This window comes from Monomorium pharaonis, chromosome 4 (genome assembly GCF_013373865.1).
Source record: "Monomorium pharaonis isolate MP-MQ-018 chromosome 4, ASM1337386v2, whole genome shotgun sequence".
Lineage (NCBI taxonomy): Eukaryota > Metazoa > Arthropoda > Insecta > Hymenoptera > Formicidae > Monomorium > Monomorium pharaonis.
The window spans coordinates 3108578-3124804 of NC_050470.1; the positions used below are offsets into that span (position 1 = coordinate 3108578).

The window sequence follows — 16227 nt, forward strand, 5'->3', positions numbered from 1 at the left end:
AACTTGAGAGCGGTCATCGCGTCGTTTTAGGTGTTTTTTCATCCATCAGCACCTCTATGCGCGCACAAAATGTGGACATTGAACTATCTAGTCAAATATCTATGAATCCCGTAGATAATGTGCATGACTTTTTGGGTCTCTTCTGTGCTATGTCCACGTTTATTTGGTTCTGTTTCATGCTATACCCTTAAATTTTACAATTATATGCATTCATATTTTAAATCTGTTTTAGGCAAATGTGCATAATCGTGTTCTATAAATGTGCAATACCACATATACATGATATAAATTCAAATAATTGATTTGATAAAAATTCACTCACCGATTGCTGTCGCTGCTCCTGATGCTGCTGCTGCTACTGCTACATTCCTTTTCCGGAATACCGAGTCGCTCCATATGGATGCCGCTTTCTGCTGACATCATCCTCTGCTGTTCTCGAACCACATTAATAATGATCGCACATTAATAACGATCGCCCGATACTTTATTCGGCACTCCCGATATTACAAATTTATATTACACATATCACACACGAGTAAAACGTAAACCGCGCGCGAGAATTTCACTTGACGCGACCATTACATTTGGAAAAATACGTTAAAAGTACGGCACTGAATACGCGAGACACACGCGAGACACGCACAGAGTCAACGGAACGTCCGATCACGTCCGACCGGCGCTGGAGCACGACTGCCGGCACGGCAGCGGCGGACGTGGCCGTTGGTAGGTACACTCGGCGGTACTCGGCGCTAGTCGGCGCGACTCGGCAAGTCGGCCGCCGAGTCGCGCCGACTAGCGCCGAGTACCGCCGAGTGTACCTACCAACGGCCACGTCCGCCGCTGCCGTGCCTGCCGTCATGTTTCTTCGTGCTCCAGCTCCGGTCAGACGTGGTCAGACGTTCCGTTAACTCCGTGCGTGTTTCGCGTATTCAGAATTCGAATTGTGCAGGTACAGTCGTACAGTGTTGTGTTGAGAGTGCCGTAAACGATCGCGCTAGCAAACGACACGCGAGTCGTAGCAAAGTCGTATGTGTAAAGCGCGGCGTCGTGCGTTAGGTTCGGTTTCGAGTAAAGTGTCGCGTGTGCGTTCAAGCAAATAAAAGTGTTTGCTCGAAGGGGATACGTTCGGTAGAACATTGATCGTACCAATGAAACTTTACTAGTCATCGCGCAATCGTACAGAGATACAAAACTCTGGGATTCGAGTGAATTGATTTACTTCTGTTCCAGTGTGCCTCGACGTGCTTTTCACGTATTTTTTCAAATGTAACGGTCGCGCCAAGTGAAATTCTCGCGCGCGGTTTACGTTTTACTCGTGTGTGATATGTGTAATATAAATTCGTAATATCGGGAGTGCCGAATAAAGTATCGGGCGATCATTATTAATGTGCGATTATTATTAATGTGGTTCGAGATCAGCAGGATATGATGTCAGCAGAAAGCGGCATCCATGGAGCGACTCGGTATTCCGGAAAAGGAATGTAGCAGTAGCAGTAGCAGCAGCAGGAGCAGCGACAGCAATCGGTGAGTGAATTTTTATCATGTATATGTGGAACAAAATGATATGTGATAAACGTGATGCGAGATAAAATATTGGTTCTGTTCCTTGCTATATCTGTACAGTGTCAGTATTGCACATTTATAGAACACGATTATGCACATTTGCATAAAACAGATTTAAAATATGAATGCATATAATTATAAAATTTACGGGTATAGCATGAAACAGAACCAAATAAACGTGGACATAGCATAGAAGAGACCCCAAAAGTCATGCACATTACCTATGGGATGGATGAAAACACTTGAAACGACGCGATGGCCGCTCTCAGGTTCCTCTCTGGTAGGGCGTTTACACGTAAAATATAAGTAATCTGAGGCTATTTACGTGTTATGTAATGTTAAATTAGGAAAATTATGATTTACGTGGCATCTATGTAAATAATAAATTTAAAATTTAAATAGATTCTAGAAGATTTCTCATAAAAAAAACAATGAAAATTATATTTTTTTATTGAGACAACTCAAATAATTCTTTTAATTTTATAATTCTTTTAATCGGAAAAAGTTTGTATAGATTTACGTATAATCTTTTACAAATTTTTTTAATGAAGAAAGAAATAGTCATTTTATCAGTACTATATTAATATTGGGGTGCGTTCCGTTTCACGCATGATACGCATGATGCATATCATTTATTCTTGTTGTTTGTCAAACGTTAAACAAGGATGAACAATGCATTATACGCATCATGTTGAAACGGAATGCAGCCTAGGGCTGCGTTCCGTTTCAATGCATGATGCGCATAATGCATTGTTCATCCTTGTTTAACGTTTGACAAACAACAAGGATGAACGATGCATCATGCGTATCATGCGTGAAACGGAACGTACCCTATGTTTATCATGTAATATGCACAAAAATGCAAAGATTTTTGTAGCTGTCGAATGATTAAGAATAAAAGGGTTAAAACATGCCGGCGGCCGGCACGTCCATGATTCTTTTTTTTCTTCTAATTAGTATCAATAGTATCTCATATACATATATATCAATCGCGGCATCACAACGGCATCGTCGATGCTCACGTGTGTGCTGTGCTGGTGTATGCAGCTAACCGCTGAATTCTGTAAACGGAAGTTCATGCTTTACTTAATTCATCGAAAATACAAATGATAGCTGAATATTATTATTTATTTTTAAACGGAGCGAATTAAATTCATGTCATCTCGATCGTATCTCCAGTCATCACGTGCTCTAAATTTAACCTCAACCTCAAATTGAACAGAGTGATCCGGCGATCTCTGTCGAAGTGTACAACATTCATAAAGAGAACTATTGTGAGAGATGAGGAGCGCGATGAGCATGGTGTTAAAAAACGTGTGGATCGGCGAGTTTACGGCGACATTTCGCACATGCTACAGGAAGTACTGCACCTCGGAGACGACGCAGGTGGTACATCCATATCGCAATATGCACCCGTGGAAGTCGGAAAATGAGTTTACGAATCATTTGCTGAAGAATGTTATTTACAATAAAGGTGGAAAAATTAATCTATGTTTAGAATTTGATCTTGATTGCCTTTCATTAGGATTGATTAAGATTAGTATCAGCAAAACCAACAGCTATTTTCATTGTTATAAGACTAAATTTATTATTGCTTGGTCCACTTTGAAAATTAATAACATATGCGTTTTCTTGTAATTTCAGCATTATAAAAGGCGATTTTTGGCGATCGTTTGGTACATGTACCAAAGTGTACCAATATGTACCAGAGCGTTTTCACGTGTTTGATACTTTTTGGTTAAGGCGTGACTAACCATTTTGGTATATTTCTGGTTGATACCAGCTATACCTTGCAGCGAAGTAAAGTAGTTTTTCCAAATCTGCGGTATGAGAAAAGAGAAAAGAACCAGTCTGTTTTAGCGTTTATAATGGTACATGGTGGTGGTACATCGTACCAGGATAAGCTCTACCCCTACCAATATCAACCTTGGTACATGTACCAAACGATCGCCAAACATCGCCTATAATTAGGATGTTTATGTGAAATGACCATTAATGTTATAATATTAATCATTTCAACTATATTTTACTTGGATAGATTGTTTTAGCATGATAGTTTTTTTATTATCAAAATTGGGTTTTCTCTTGATGCATATACAAGAATTCAGTTATTTATAATAAGACATTTTGAGGTGCATTAAAAGGATTGTACCACTATAAAGTTATATGTAATATTTATTAGAAATATGTTTATATATTTGTTAATAAAAGTGATAATTAATATTAATCTGTGAATATTTTTTTGCAGATGGAATAATTGCAATAAAGAAACCATATGGTATACCTATACATAATATGAAGCCAAATATAAAAACACAACGTCAACTACTGGCAACCCATAAAATTGTAGGAGCAGTGGATTATGTTATAGAAGACTCTTTACCATATCTTGCAAAGGAATTAGATGTACCAATTTTAATACCATGCTTGGGAGCAGAAAAGTATATCGCCCTTCAATCGCCATTTAAGAATATGATTAATTTTACAATAAAAAAAATTTTTTTATAGATATATGAGTGGTGTATATATCTTTGGAATTAATGACAAGGTGTGCCAGCAGCTAGAGCTTGCAACACGTCGAACTGTAGGCAAATATAGAAAATATTGGATAGTCACAACCAGAGTTCCAAATGATATCAAAGGAAAACATCATCTAGGAATGATATTAAAAACATCCGTTTTAGGAGAGAAAAAGGTATATCTATGTTCACATATGCAGGTATCCCTCTACTTACAATTCAACTTACAAATTTTCAGAATTACAATTGATGTGGTTGTGCTAGTTTTGTTTTTTAATCACATACTGAAATTAATCTATATTTAAACTAAATATCAGTTTTATGATACTAAACATTTATATTTAGAATTATATTTTCTTAATAAAATAATTATTTTCCATGCATAAAATTTTATTTATGTGTAATAATACAAATACGTTAATTTAAATAATATATACATGTATAGCAGCAGTTCGAAAATATCTTATAATTATTGTTATTCGATTTACGATCAATATAACCAGTCTTAAAATCTCGTCAAATAAAGGGAGATATCTATACATATGTTTTTTTATGTATGAAGTAATTTGTGTTTACTGAAGTAACAATTACATGTGCATTTTAGCCTATTATCTTAGACAAGTGGAGTAACAATGCGGTGAAGAGGGACGAAGTCAAGATATTGAATGTAGATTATAAGGTCATTTCCAATTCGACGCATAATTTGAGTTCTCTAATAGAAATCATATCATCCACGAGAAAGTGGCATGCTATCAGGTTGTTCGCCTCTACTATGCTGTATGCTCCAATTCTCGGCGATAATATTCACGGATCGCGAATCCAAGAGTTCATGGGTACATGGCTGAGAGTCGATCCATTCTCCGATTCCTGTTGGGATCCACCAAAGCTAAATCGACAACTGCTTGATCTGCTAGACGTGAAGCCAAGTCAGCAAGAAATTATTCCGACGCACGTGCACTTGAAAAGTGTGCATTTCATTTACGGAAAAGAAAAGAAAGATATAATAATAGAAGCATCTTTGACGGAATCGTTTGATTGGACCTGCAAGCAGCTTAAGTTTAAGATGCCAAACGAAGAGAAAAATGATGTTGCAGCTAATCAAGAAGAGTTAGCTTGTGTGTAAGTTAAACTAAGTTTTAAATTGGTCTACATTGGTGCAAACGGGCACAAATGTTATAATTGTAATAAAAAGATTTATTAAATCGATAACATTTATTTCTTAATATATATATCTTCGTACATGTGATCAGTCAGATGGTTAACACAATAATGATTAATGGGCTAATACATGTTTGCCCTTTAAGATTCTTCTCTGAAGAATTTTTCTACCATTTGGCGTTGATAGTCTCGCAAGCCAACCATGTTTTTTTATGCGTTTTGTTTCATTGGGATGAGGGAAGTGATACCTCATCCTGTTTCTGATAAACGTTAAACCCCATGGGTTCCACACCACAGGTGTGGTCACAGACGTAGACAAAAGTTGGTTTGAGGCCCGTCTGCAAATATTAATAAGATATTTGTGATGTTACATAATGTATTTATGTTTTGTTATTTAAGTATTTATTGCCTTATATTTTATATATTTTATAGTAATGCAAACTTAGTAGATCTAAATGAAGAAAAATCGAATTTTACATTCTTTCAATATTAAAGATATTTAATTGTCGAACAAAACAAATTTGATTTTTTTAACACGTTCACTGTCATGACAGCTATTAACGATTGTTGGCTATTAATTATTTAATATGTGTACACAAATACAATACAAATCACAAATGCATAATTTTACTTTTATTTACTATTATAATTCGTATTTCACTTTTGCTATTATGAAATAATGCACTTGGCGTGAAAATCAGTATGCTTGACAGTGAACGTGCTAGAAAAACGATACAACACACATCAATTATGCATCAATCAGAATTAACTATGGATAATTATTGTCAGAAATACAACAATAATAACTAATTAAATAAATAGATAACAAGTAAAATTTGACATTTACGGCAGGAATTGAAGCGTGCCCGAAATCAATTTGCCGAACATGTTATCACATTGCAAATGCTCCGGTACGGTACGACGTGAGATTTAAGGTTAGAGAGTCGTCACGCGCTCGGCTATGACGTGGCCTACGTGACCTACGTTCGGCACTACTCGGCCGACCGGGCATTCGGCACCACTCGGCACTGCTCGGCCCGTAGGTCGTAGTAGAGTGCGCGACGATTCACGGAGTAGTTGAGCCAAGTTGAGCGTGATGTGAGTATTGCCGGTGTTGTTGCGCACGTATTTTGATATATGAAAAAATATGCGCAACGACAGTTGTCCGAACCGATAGCCATATCGGTAGCCGTGTACGGAACTACGGAATAGTATATTAGTATCCCAGAGGGATGAACGAGAGCGACCATGCCGGCGAACTAGCGGATTCTAAACTACACTGCTGATTCGCAGCGCCATTTTGTCATACGGTACAAACTACGCTGCTGCATTCACTTTTCGACAGGATAACACGCACATTCTCAGTTTTATTTCATACTACGGTAATAATATTGTCTGCGTAATAACAATCTGCATAATAATACAACGTGCATAATAGTTTTTCCATTCGGAATAATTGATCGAATAAATGCCGAGAGAGGTTACATCATATGTGAGGACTCTTATTTTAAATTAATATACTTCGCATCGTATAACGTAGTTGCGCGACGCGCGGGAATTAAAGGAAACCTCTTAATTGCGTTTTTCTTTCTCATTTTCAGAACGTGGCAGTCCTAACATGAGTCGACTTCGGGGCGAATATCCTTGCGATTTCTACGTGGTAAGTAAAAACTTTTTAATAACTGGTGAACTGAAAGTGCTGTGGCGGATTATAAGTATCGTTCTTAAATTCGCATGCATAAAATCTTCCGTATATCAAACGATATACAATATGCGTTTGTTTTTCATGAACGGTTATCATGACGCTGGATTAAGCGAATTAATAGGTAGAGGTCCGCGCCCCTCGCATTTCCATCCAGCCATTTTAATTGTGTTTCTTTTTCTCATTTTTAGAACGTGGCAATCATGAAACGGACTAACTCCGGAGCGAATGTCGTGACGTACTTGGTGAGTAAAATCTAATTTCTAATACTTTCAACCGAAAATGTCAAATGCCAAAAATTGACAGTGGCGTTACTACTGGTATTCAATACATTTTCCATATACTGAATTAAACAATATACTTGTCTTTTATGTCTTCGTTATTTTGCGTTACTCACAATTATTTGAATAATCGATAACAATCATATTCTTTTCCCCTCAATTGTTAATAAATAATAATTTTGTTAATATCATTGATTAGAGATTGTCTTCGCACTCGTATATTTTAGCACAAAACGTTTTAATCTTATGCAAGTCAAAAATTCCGATACTATTACGATATCGAAAATTAATATCGAATTTCTATAAGAAGAAGCAAGTTGTGGCAGCTGAGAATATTTCCATTATTGTCGTCATTTTTTACATCGAAAATGTAAATGTTGGAATATAATTGTCAAATGATAAATGTTTCAAATAAATCATTTGAATATCGATATTTGAAATATCGAATTCAAATGCATTTTGTGCGCGTTAAAATATTTATCGCTTTGACATGAGGGATCTCTAAATGCCTGTCAAAACTGGCTAGCTTCAATCGGTCTATTAGCGAGGACGTGTTCACTGATTGACCCATTCTAGAGTACACAATACCTGAGGGCTGCTGAGGGACGCAGCAGTATTAGAAGTACACAGCCCTCGAGAATGCGACGAGGGACAAATGTTATATTCCGTTCGATACGTCCGAACAACGCGTTCGGTACGCGATCTCAAAAGATACGATGCACATCCGACAAATTTCCAAGCGCACGGTTAAGCATAAGAACCATTATCGCTACAGGACAAATGGAATTTATCAAATTATTAAAGCGAAACTACACAGGTAAAAATCATTTAGTCGAATCGACGTCGATGAATACTCTAATTGAGATTGTGTCTTATTGCAACTAACAAATTTATCATTGCGGCACTTCTTACATAATTTACAGTTTAGAAATCAAATCTTCTTGGACTGATATTTGAATTTATTAGCAAAGTGCAACAGCTCGTATATGAAATTCACTGTTAACGTTTTTGATGTAACGTTAATCTCCAACGAAAGACGCTAATGTCCCATTCGTTCCTCAACGTATTGCTCGGGGTACTCGGAGAAAAGTGGTCGTTTAGTTCACCGTAGAAGTACCACGGCTAAGCCAGCAACAATGACTCTCGATCATGCATTAAAACCACACCCTCAGTTCCTCCGTGTCGCGTCCTCCGACTTCTCCCCCGGAGAGATTTTTTCCTCCGTCCGAATGCGCCCCGTGGTGCCGACCTACCCCATGGGAGGATTGATCTCGCCTCCATCCTGACGGTAATCGAACTGCCGTGACCCCGTTGACACGTCGCGTGTAACAGACGGACGAACACGCGTGCATCCATGACGTCACCGTTTCACGGTGGTCGTCTGATTCCGAGCCCACGCGGGGCTTCCTCTGTCCTCCCGACATGACTTTGGTGCATTTTGGACGCGCGGTTACATCACTTGGGATTTGATAGGAATCATCTGGAGAACGGCTCTTGGTAATATATTTTCTTTTTCGGAATTATACAGTAAGAAACACTTCATTTATGTTGAAACTGGCTCTCGTTAAAATGTTTGCGTTGAATTTTTAATGTACCCGAGTTCTTACTAATTTAACTCTCGTGTTAAATTGATATTGATATCTCTCGGTGTTAAAATAAATTCTAAGATAAATGAAATAAAATATACGCGCACATTGTAAATGCAAATTTTAAAAAACACCCCAAAAAACATTTACATTTGTTGTGCTAATTTTTTTACACAGTACTTGTGTTACTTTCTAATATATTCATTTTGTGTTAAATTAACACACATAAATTTTTGAATGAACCGTTTGGACACGCGATATGCGTTAAATTTAACACAAATTTGTTTAACTATGTAACGTATTCGAGATACACACGCGTACGAAAGTTAACCGAGTCATTTTCAACATTGCGGTTTTACATAAATGCCTTCAGGTTCAAATTATCGTCCACCTACTGACAAATTTCCCTTCCTTCGTGGCATTTTTTCCAAGTTATTCTCTCGAGTGGTTGCCGCCGTACGATTATCAGTTATTGATCGATTGTCGTGTAACGTAATGATACCATCCCCGCTACTCGTAATCAATTTAATGAGCGAGTTAATGCGATATCATCGGGGTTTGGTTACACGGGAAAATGGTGCGTGTGCTTGCCGTTTACGAGGGGCGCGCTTAGGCCACTGTTAGACTGGACCTATCCCGTGGGCGGATAAAATTTTTTTTTTTATCTGCACCCGCGATGGAATCGCTGTGACCTATTTGCCATGTCGCATGGAACGTGCACGCGGTCGTTCGAATGCGCGTACACGCATCGCCGAATATATTATCACGTATACGTCTTGTTACGCCATCGATTAAACACGAGCGGTGTGGAATCGGCGCTGTTTTTAAAACGAAATTAATAAATCCTTCTTTTCTCGCGACGTTCTTTTCGACTTTAATACACGCAACGTTCCTCGAATCTCTGCGTCTGTGAGGTTTCTGCGGTTTACCGGTTAAAAATATTTTCTAATAATTTCTCGATTCCCTAATAATTTTTACGCGTGATAACTTTACGCTTTTACACAAATGTAGTTTTTTTGATAATTGCTACTTTTATCTGACAATGAATAAATTGAGAAGTATTGCTTTATTATTAGTAATTGAATTATCGCCAAACTGGTAATGCACGTTTTTATTGGAATATTGAACGTCTCCGACAATACGCGAGAGCACTGTGTAGAGAGTATATCGAAGCAAAGGGAATCTTCCTCCTTTTTAATTATTTCTCTCTTTAATTATTCGAGCGCACAGATAGAGAATTCCGAGAAAAAGACAGCTATTATTAACGCGGAACAAAGAGCGTGGCTGGGTCTCTTTACTTTTTTATTAGGATTTACTTGGGACAAGGTACGTAATTCTCCTGTATGAAATCGAAGAAAAACGAATTAATATATTTTTCACATAGAACGTGGAAGAAAAATAGCAATATAATTTTTTAAATATAATTTTTAATTAGCCAATGTGTATAATAAATTTTATAATTTTGTTGTCTTACAATTTAGACTTGATCTTTTCTTGATACTTTTTAAGAAGCAACTTTTAAGAGGCAACTTTGAGCAAGCATTAAGGGCAAAAACGACAAGCACGGGTGTTTAGAGAATTCTCGTATCCGATCGGGCACCCGGTATATTTTCAACTGTCAGTTGACAAGGTACAGGATGCGCCTTTTCCGTTGCAGGAGTTCTGAACCGGCACTCCCATCCTATAGAATTGCGCTCAATCGTCCATCGATTTAACATGAGCGTGTCATAGCGCTGGCAGACTTATTATCGATCGGTTTGCATAATTTTTTTTATTACACAGCGTGAAATACAATTGTCTGTTCTGCACGTTGAAATAAACGTTTATAAATTCGATTGTAATCTCGTGTTTCGGTTGTTCCGAATTTTAGCGCATTTTTTTTTTTTTTTTTTTTTTTGCCAGAAGAACATAACGAGAAGACATTTGGCTGAGCCACAAGTAAATCGCTGCTTTTTCTCAACCGCGAATCGATCGAATCTGGAAACGGCCGGAATGCGGCCCTTGACCGTGACACGTGCATCTCTCAGCGACGATTTACTTGTCAAATAATTCTTCGTACGACCGCGGGGCTCGCGATTACCGCCAGAGCACACGCAGTAACTTATGCGCGTGCTTACGTTACGTCGTCGATATTTCATTGTGCTTGCAGTCGGGTGATAAAAACGTGCGGTACTGAAAAATATTGCGACGTTGCGAGTATGCTTGCTGCTTTGTTGGCCGACCAAGTCCGCGAGAAGATCTTAGAATACGTAGGAAACGTAAAAATATTTACGCGATATATTTCTTTTTTCCAGAAACCTGAAAGAGAAACGTTCAAACGAGATTTTTAAAATGCAAATAAAATTAATCTGAAAGATACGCATCGAAATTATGTTACGTATTTTTTTCCTTGAATATTTCGCTTGAAAGCTTGCGAATAATGAAACTACCACAATTTCGAGATAGAAAATGCACGGATTCAAAAATATGTTTGAAGGAAACTGTTCTACATGATCACTGTAGACGGTTAAATCAGTCTTTTACGATTTGTTTCCATATTAAACACGTTGCACATGTATCTCTTTTAAAGCATTTATTATAATTTATCTCGCATCGTCGGTGTTTTTCCCGTATAAAAATTTAATCGAAAAGAAAAAAATAACGTCACGCATCTTAGTCCTTTATGAATTATTATTTTATGTAATTATTTTTTAAAACTTTCTTCATTATAATCGATAATATGCTACGTCCTTTTTTCTCTTTTAAAAGAAAGATGTATAAAATTTAAGGCGTAAGTTCAGTCACGCTTTCTTATCTACCGTAATTTCATCTCGTATACCTTATATTATTCACGTACGAGATTTTTTTATTAATCTCGTACGTATTACAAAGAGTAATTCTGCGCTCAGCTCTGTTTATGATTTAACGGCTATACAATTCTCTATTCAACCGCGCCGTGAATCGACCGACCTTTCGCGTCTCGCTCCATTTTTTCCATAGGAGCCTTACGGACGTTTTAATGCCGCGGTTTATATACGATGCAACATCCGCCCCCTTCAGACACAGTATACCGATCTCATTGTGTCGACGGTGTCGCATTGTCAGCGTGAAAAGCTCTTTATGCGGAAGTGTAGCTTCAAAAAGTTCCAGGTACGCATCATAGCCGAGCACGTTTCTTCGAGTTCTACCATGCGGACGAGTGGCGAAGGCTCGGACTTGTTGCCCCCTTTGTCGCGCGGAAAATCGCCGAGCCCTCGGAGAAATTCGGAAATCTGACTCCGAACGGGCAGCTCACGTCGTAGGATTTGTCGTTTTCCGTCAAGGGCGTCAAAGCTCTCAAACGCGGCATGTCCAGATTTCCACCGATAAAACGGAGCACTTTAGGAAAATCGGCAGGCTAATGAATGACTAAGGGAATTAGATGTTAGTTTTGGCGAATTTTTGCGTTTGTCCTCCCCTTCCCTTGCTCTCAATAGACGTGCAAGTAAAAGAGGAAAATGCCTTTGACTTTAACAATTTTTCTGATATACGTGATCGATAAAATTAAAGATTGACTCACGTGCGCGTTTGATATCAAGCTGACAATTTTTATTATTTCTAAGAATATCTATCTGAACGTGTCTGAAACGTTTTTTAATTTTTCATGCCTCCTCGTAGGTGATCACGCTTTAAGTCGCGAATTACAATTGATCACAGACTAAAATGCCGTGAGGAACACGCTGTATATTCATAGTTTGCATAAATTCAGCTGCGCTGGTATAATAGAAGCGTACGAGGCAGCCTAGGAAAGTGCCGTTATGATATTAACGATATCTTGCAGGGATTGCTCTGTCAATTCGCCGAACTTAACCGCACCGTCTTATTATAGACGCGCGGTTTCGTGCGTTTCAATCAGCGTACTTTGAAACCACTCGTCGAGTAGTTTCATGCCAGTAGCAGGAAGATAGCAGCGAGCATCCCTCAGTAATCATTTGTAGTTGCAATAAGCGGCATAAGCGTGCGGCATTCAACGCGGCAATTACGGTGCTTTTGAGCTGAAGGGCGCGCACTTGGCGTGTCTAATTATGTAAATTGCGATCGAGTCAAATTAATTAACTACGCCGACTAATTGAAGGCACCCGCTGCTTGATCGATCGATCGTGGAGTCGGCAAGAGTTCCGAGATGTATTGACGATCAGGGCCGGCCGAGGAGTCTGTCCTTTATCTCGTCGCGATCGATCGCCTTCACGATCTCGATTTCGCTTTGCCAGTGCTTTAGACAGTGGCGCGTTTCAATCAATATGCCGCACAAAGGTGATCCGATGATGCCGTGCCGGTTAGATTATCGTGGATTCTAGGAGCACCGGCTTGTGTGTCAAGCGTGTTTGTGTCGCTGTGTCGTGATTATTGCGCGAGGACGGGAGACTGTTGACGGGAGAAAAGATTTTTAATTCAACAATCATTGTCTCATGTATTCGTGATAATAGTTTAACAATTTTAATTCTCGATTTGAAAAAAATTTGTTACTCCCTGTCTGATATTTTTTCCTCCACTCATGAAAATTACTTTTGAATAAATACTTGTTTATGTATGAGACAATGTGATTGTAGTTTGCGATTAATTTCTTTGTGTAGCACTTATACAAAAGATATTATTATCCGTAGGAATTTTTAAAATAGTGTATGTGTGTGTCTATCATCGTCGCAAAAAAAATCTCCATTAAAAACACCGATTTTTCCATCGGGGATAAAACTGTAAACATAATTCTTGAATTTCAGTGCATTAGTGATTTCATTGGAGCGTTTCCATTTGTCCTGCATCTCATGTTCCCAATGTTCTTTTTTTTTTCTTTTTTTTTTCGAAACATGATGAAAGAGAGTACGCGCTGGCGAAAAACGAAGCGATTTTGACCCTCGGCGAAACGAATTCCCCGAGTCCACCTCGAATCTGCCCGCGTAATTGCATGCACGCGGCCGCCTCGTGCAAGCCGATGCGATGCACCGCGTGGGCGATACAGCCCCACGATGCACCACAACGAACCCGTTACTGGGCGGGAGAGAAAGAAGGAGACAGGAAGAGTAGGAAAACGTATTTTCGCTTTTCCAATAAATCTCAATTTCAGCGTATGCGTGCGCATAACCGTGCATTTCATTTGCCAAAGCAATTTCATAATGACGCTTGAAAACGATGATTGCCCGGAGACCGGCTCTCTCGTTCTCCCTCGCTCTCCATGTATTACCTTTGCCGAGAGATAATACGTATAAGTAGAGCGGCTTTAAGTCGGAGCATTACCGTTCACGATGAAATAACAGTGATTACGTTGCCCGCGATATAAACTCGATATAAACCTTATCACGATCGAATAGCGCGAGAAAATAAAAAGACATTGTTTAATACGGATATTATACGGATATTAAATATATCCGATTGCAATTATCATAAAGATATGAAATTTGTTTTTGAGACACTGGATGCTGCTTGGAATGATTTATGAGGTACGTCAACTTTTTTGAGTTTAAGTATAGAAAATGATTGAACTTGTGAGACTTAATAGTTTATTAAAAGTTCCACATTTAATAATTTGTAAATAATTCTTAATTATTTTTAATTTTTTAAAGAAATAAAAAGAAGCGGTAAACACAAAAAATTATAAAATTGCAATTTTATAGTTATTAACTTCCGAAACATGTTTTTATTTCCACTTGTACGTGGACTACATTTGCGGTAATTGAAACTTACGATTCAAATTTGTCATCTTGTTTAATTTTAAAATAAACATTTTTAAGAGTTAGCCTTTCTTTTATATATGGTGTATATCAGGTTTTATATTAATTTTTAATCTCTAGTAATTGAGTTGCATATCTTCTCATTATCGCATCTCGTGATCGGCCGAGAACTTCGCTCGTTACACGACAGACACTTGATCGCATTTATGTACAAACGGATAGTAGTCGATATCCACCGAGGGATATTGATTTCCATACTTTAATACGCGTGCAGAAAGTACGAGAGGGAGCCGTTCGGCACGCAAATCTTAAATGTGCGTAATAAACGTAACGTGTATCCAGTACGTCCGGACTAATGCGATATAATTTATCAAAACGATTTTTTTTTCTACGGGAAACATAACTCGTGTGATAAACCTTGTGAATTATAGATAGAAACTATATTCGCGCTGTTGCTAACTCCTCATATTTTACTTGCTACGTGAATTACAACAAATATCTGTTCACTAAAAATTAATCACATTCTGCTGCTATATTTTGTGTAATGTACTCCACGACACGTACACAAAAGTAATTTAATTTTATCGTTTTTGGCAAAAGAGCAAATTTTTATGTAAAATAATAGTTACGTTTTTAAAATAAATTAAGCTTTCTAGAAAAAAGCGTTAAAATAATTAGATTTATTAATTTCGTTTTTTAAAACTTTACTGGTTTATTTTTAAAATCTTAACGAAAAATATTAGATGATACATTTCACTTTGCTTAAGAAAAAACATTTTTCTTAGTCTCTTTTAAATAAATTTTTACCATTTTGTTGGTATATATATAACTACATATTTTTGAAAGAGAAGTTGATTAGTCTTTTCTGGTCAAAATGCAGATAAGACGCGAATCTTAATAGCACTTTTATCTATATGGCATGTCGTGCTAATTTGTTAATGGGACATCCGACTAGCGCATATCGAGCGATTTTTTAATCAGTTTTCAGCGCACTGATATGCGCTATTATTAGAAAAACCTTCAGAAGAATGGTCACTGCTCGGGTCATTGTACGACATTATCGAGACGCACTAAAAAATTGCTGTTGACAGTGAATGTCTCGTATTTAAAAAAAAAGAAACTTATACTTGGCCATAGCCAATTCATAAATCCACTTAACATAGTCAATGATAGCACAAATATTCATTTAACGAATGCGTGCTTGTTGAATGCACGTCAACGTCAATCGCATACAATTTAACTTTTAAATTCTACGTGCTGTTCGCTGGCAACAAAAATAATTAAATCAACGATCATTGTAACAATGTAGCCCGCAGAAGGAAAAACATCCAATAAAAATAAAATTGAAAATGTACAATGTCAAAAAAGAAAACGATGTACAAATAGATATACAGATATTTTATATACATAGATTATAAATTTATTATTCTTTTAATTATATTACACGATTGCCACAACATTTTTTCTTACATTAAAAAATGTAGTAAAATCGGTTAAATTAATCAAATTTTAGAAATAATTTTCATTAAAAATAATAAAAATTGGTATTTAATTGATTATATATAAAAAACTATTTATAGCGGATATTTTTATCATTGTATGCACTTTACGATTCAAAATGAGTTTATTTCAAACATAAAACAATGTCGGGAGAAGCGTTTGCAAAACGAGAGAAATGCAATAATGTAAACATCTCAAATGATAATCCGCAGATGCGAGCGCTCCATTCAGCTG

The 16227-nt window shown here is 37.4% G+C and overlaps 3 protein-coding genes across 5 annotated transcripts in view; 2 read left to right on the forward strand and 1 right to left on the reverse strand.

The window, feature by feature from the left end:
• The first annotated feature begins 2470 nt into the window (after positions 1-2470).
• Positions 2471-5291, forward strand: LOC105831987 (mitochondrial RNA pseudouridine synthase RPUSD4). The gene is made up of 4 exons (XM_012672543.3): positions 2471-3037; positions 3812-4004; positions 4072-4258; positions 4687-5291. Exons 1-4 carry the CDS (start codon positions 2845-2847, stop codon positions 5203-5205), a joined length of 1092 nt encoding a protein of 363 aa, XP_012527997.2. The 5' UTR covers positions 2471-2844; the 3' UTR covers positions 5206-5291.
• Positions 5276-6231, reverse strand: LOC105831988 (39S ribosomal protein L34, mitochondrial). The gene is made up of 2 exons (XM_012672544.3): positions 6088-6231; positions 5276-5578 (listed from the first exon to the last, which is right to left on the reverse strand). Exons 1-2 carry the CDS (start codon positions 6126-6128, stop codon positions 5356-5358), a joined length of 264 nt encoding a protein of 87 aa, XP_012527998.1. The 5' UTR covers positions 6129-6231; the 3' UTR covers positions 5276-5355.
• A 95-nt stretch (positions 6232-6326) lies between these two features.
• LOC105831985 (thrombospondin type-1 domain-containing protein 4) overlaps positions 6327-16227 on the forward strand; it is a 75786-nt gene continuing 65885 nt past the window's right edge. The window contains exons 1-3 of one of the 3 annotated variants that reach the window (XM_012672540.3): positions 6327-6622; positions 6842-6900; positions 7134-7187. The gene's annotated coding sequence lies outside the window, so the exon portion shown is untranslated. The other 2 variants (XM_012672541.3, XM_036285164.1) reach the window with 2 other exon arrangements.

What these genes read in the sequence shown, in the direction of transcription:
- LOC105831987 (XM_012672543.3), top strand. Translation starts at nt 2,845, where the DNA reads ATGAGGAGCGCGATGAGCATGGTGTTAAAAAACGTGTGGATCGGCGAG. An exon ending in GAATGTTATTTACAATAAAG is followed by an intron (nt 3,038 to 3,811) that starts GTGGAAAAATTA and finishes ATTTTTTTGCAG; the next exon opens with ATGGAATAATTGCAATAAAG. An exon ending in CCATGCTTGGGAGCAGAAAA is followed by an intron (nt 4,005 to 4,071) that starts GTATATCGCCCT and finishes ATTTTTTTATAG; the next exon opens with ATATATGAGTGGTGTATATA.
- LOC105831988 (XM_012672544.3), bottom strand. Translation starts at nt 6,128, where the DNA reads ATGTTCGGCAAATTGATTTCGGGCACGCTTCAATTCCTGCC. An exon ending in GGCACGCTTCAATTCCTGCC is followed by an intron (nt 5,579 to 6,087) that starts GTAAATGTCAAA and finishes TAATATTTGCAG; the next exon opens with ACGGGCCTCAAACCAACTTT.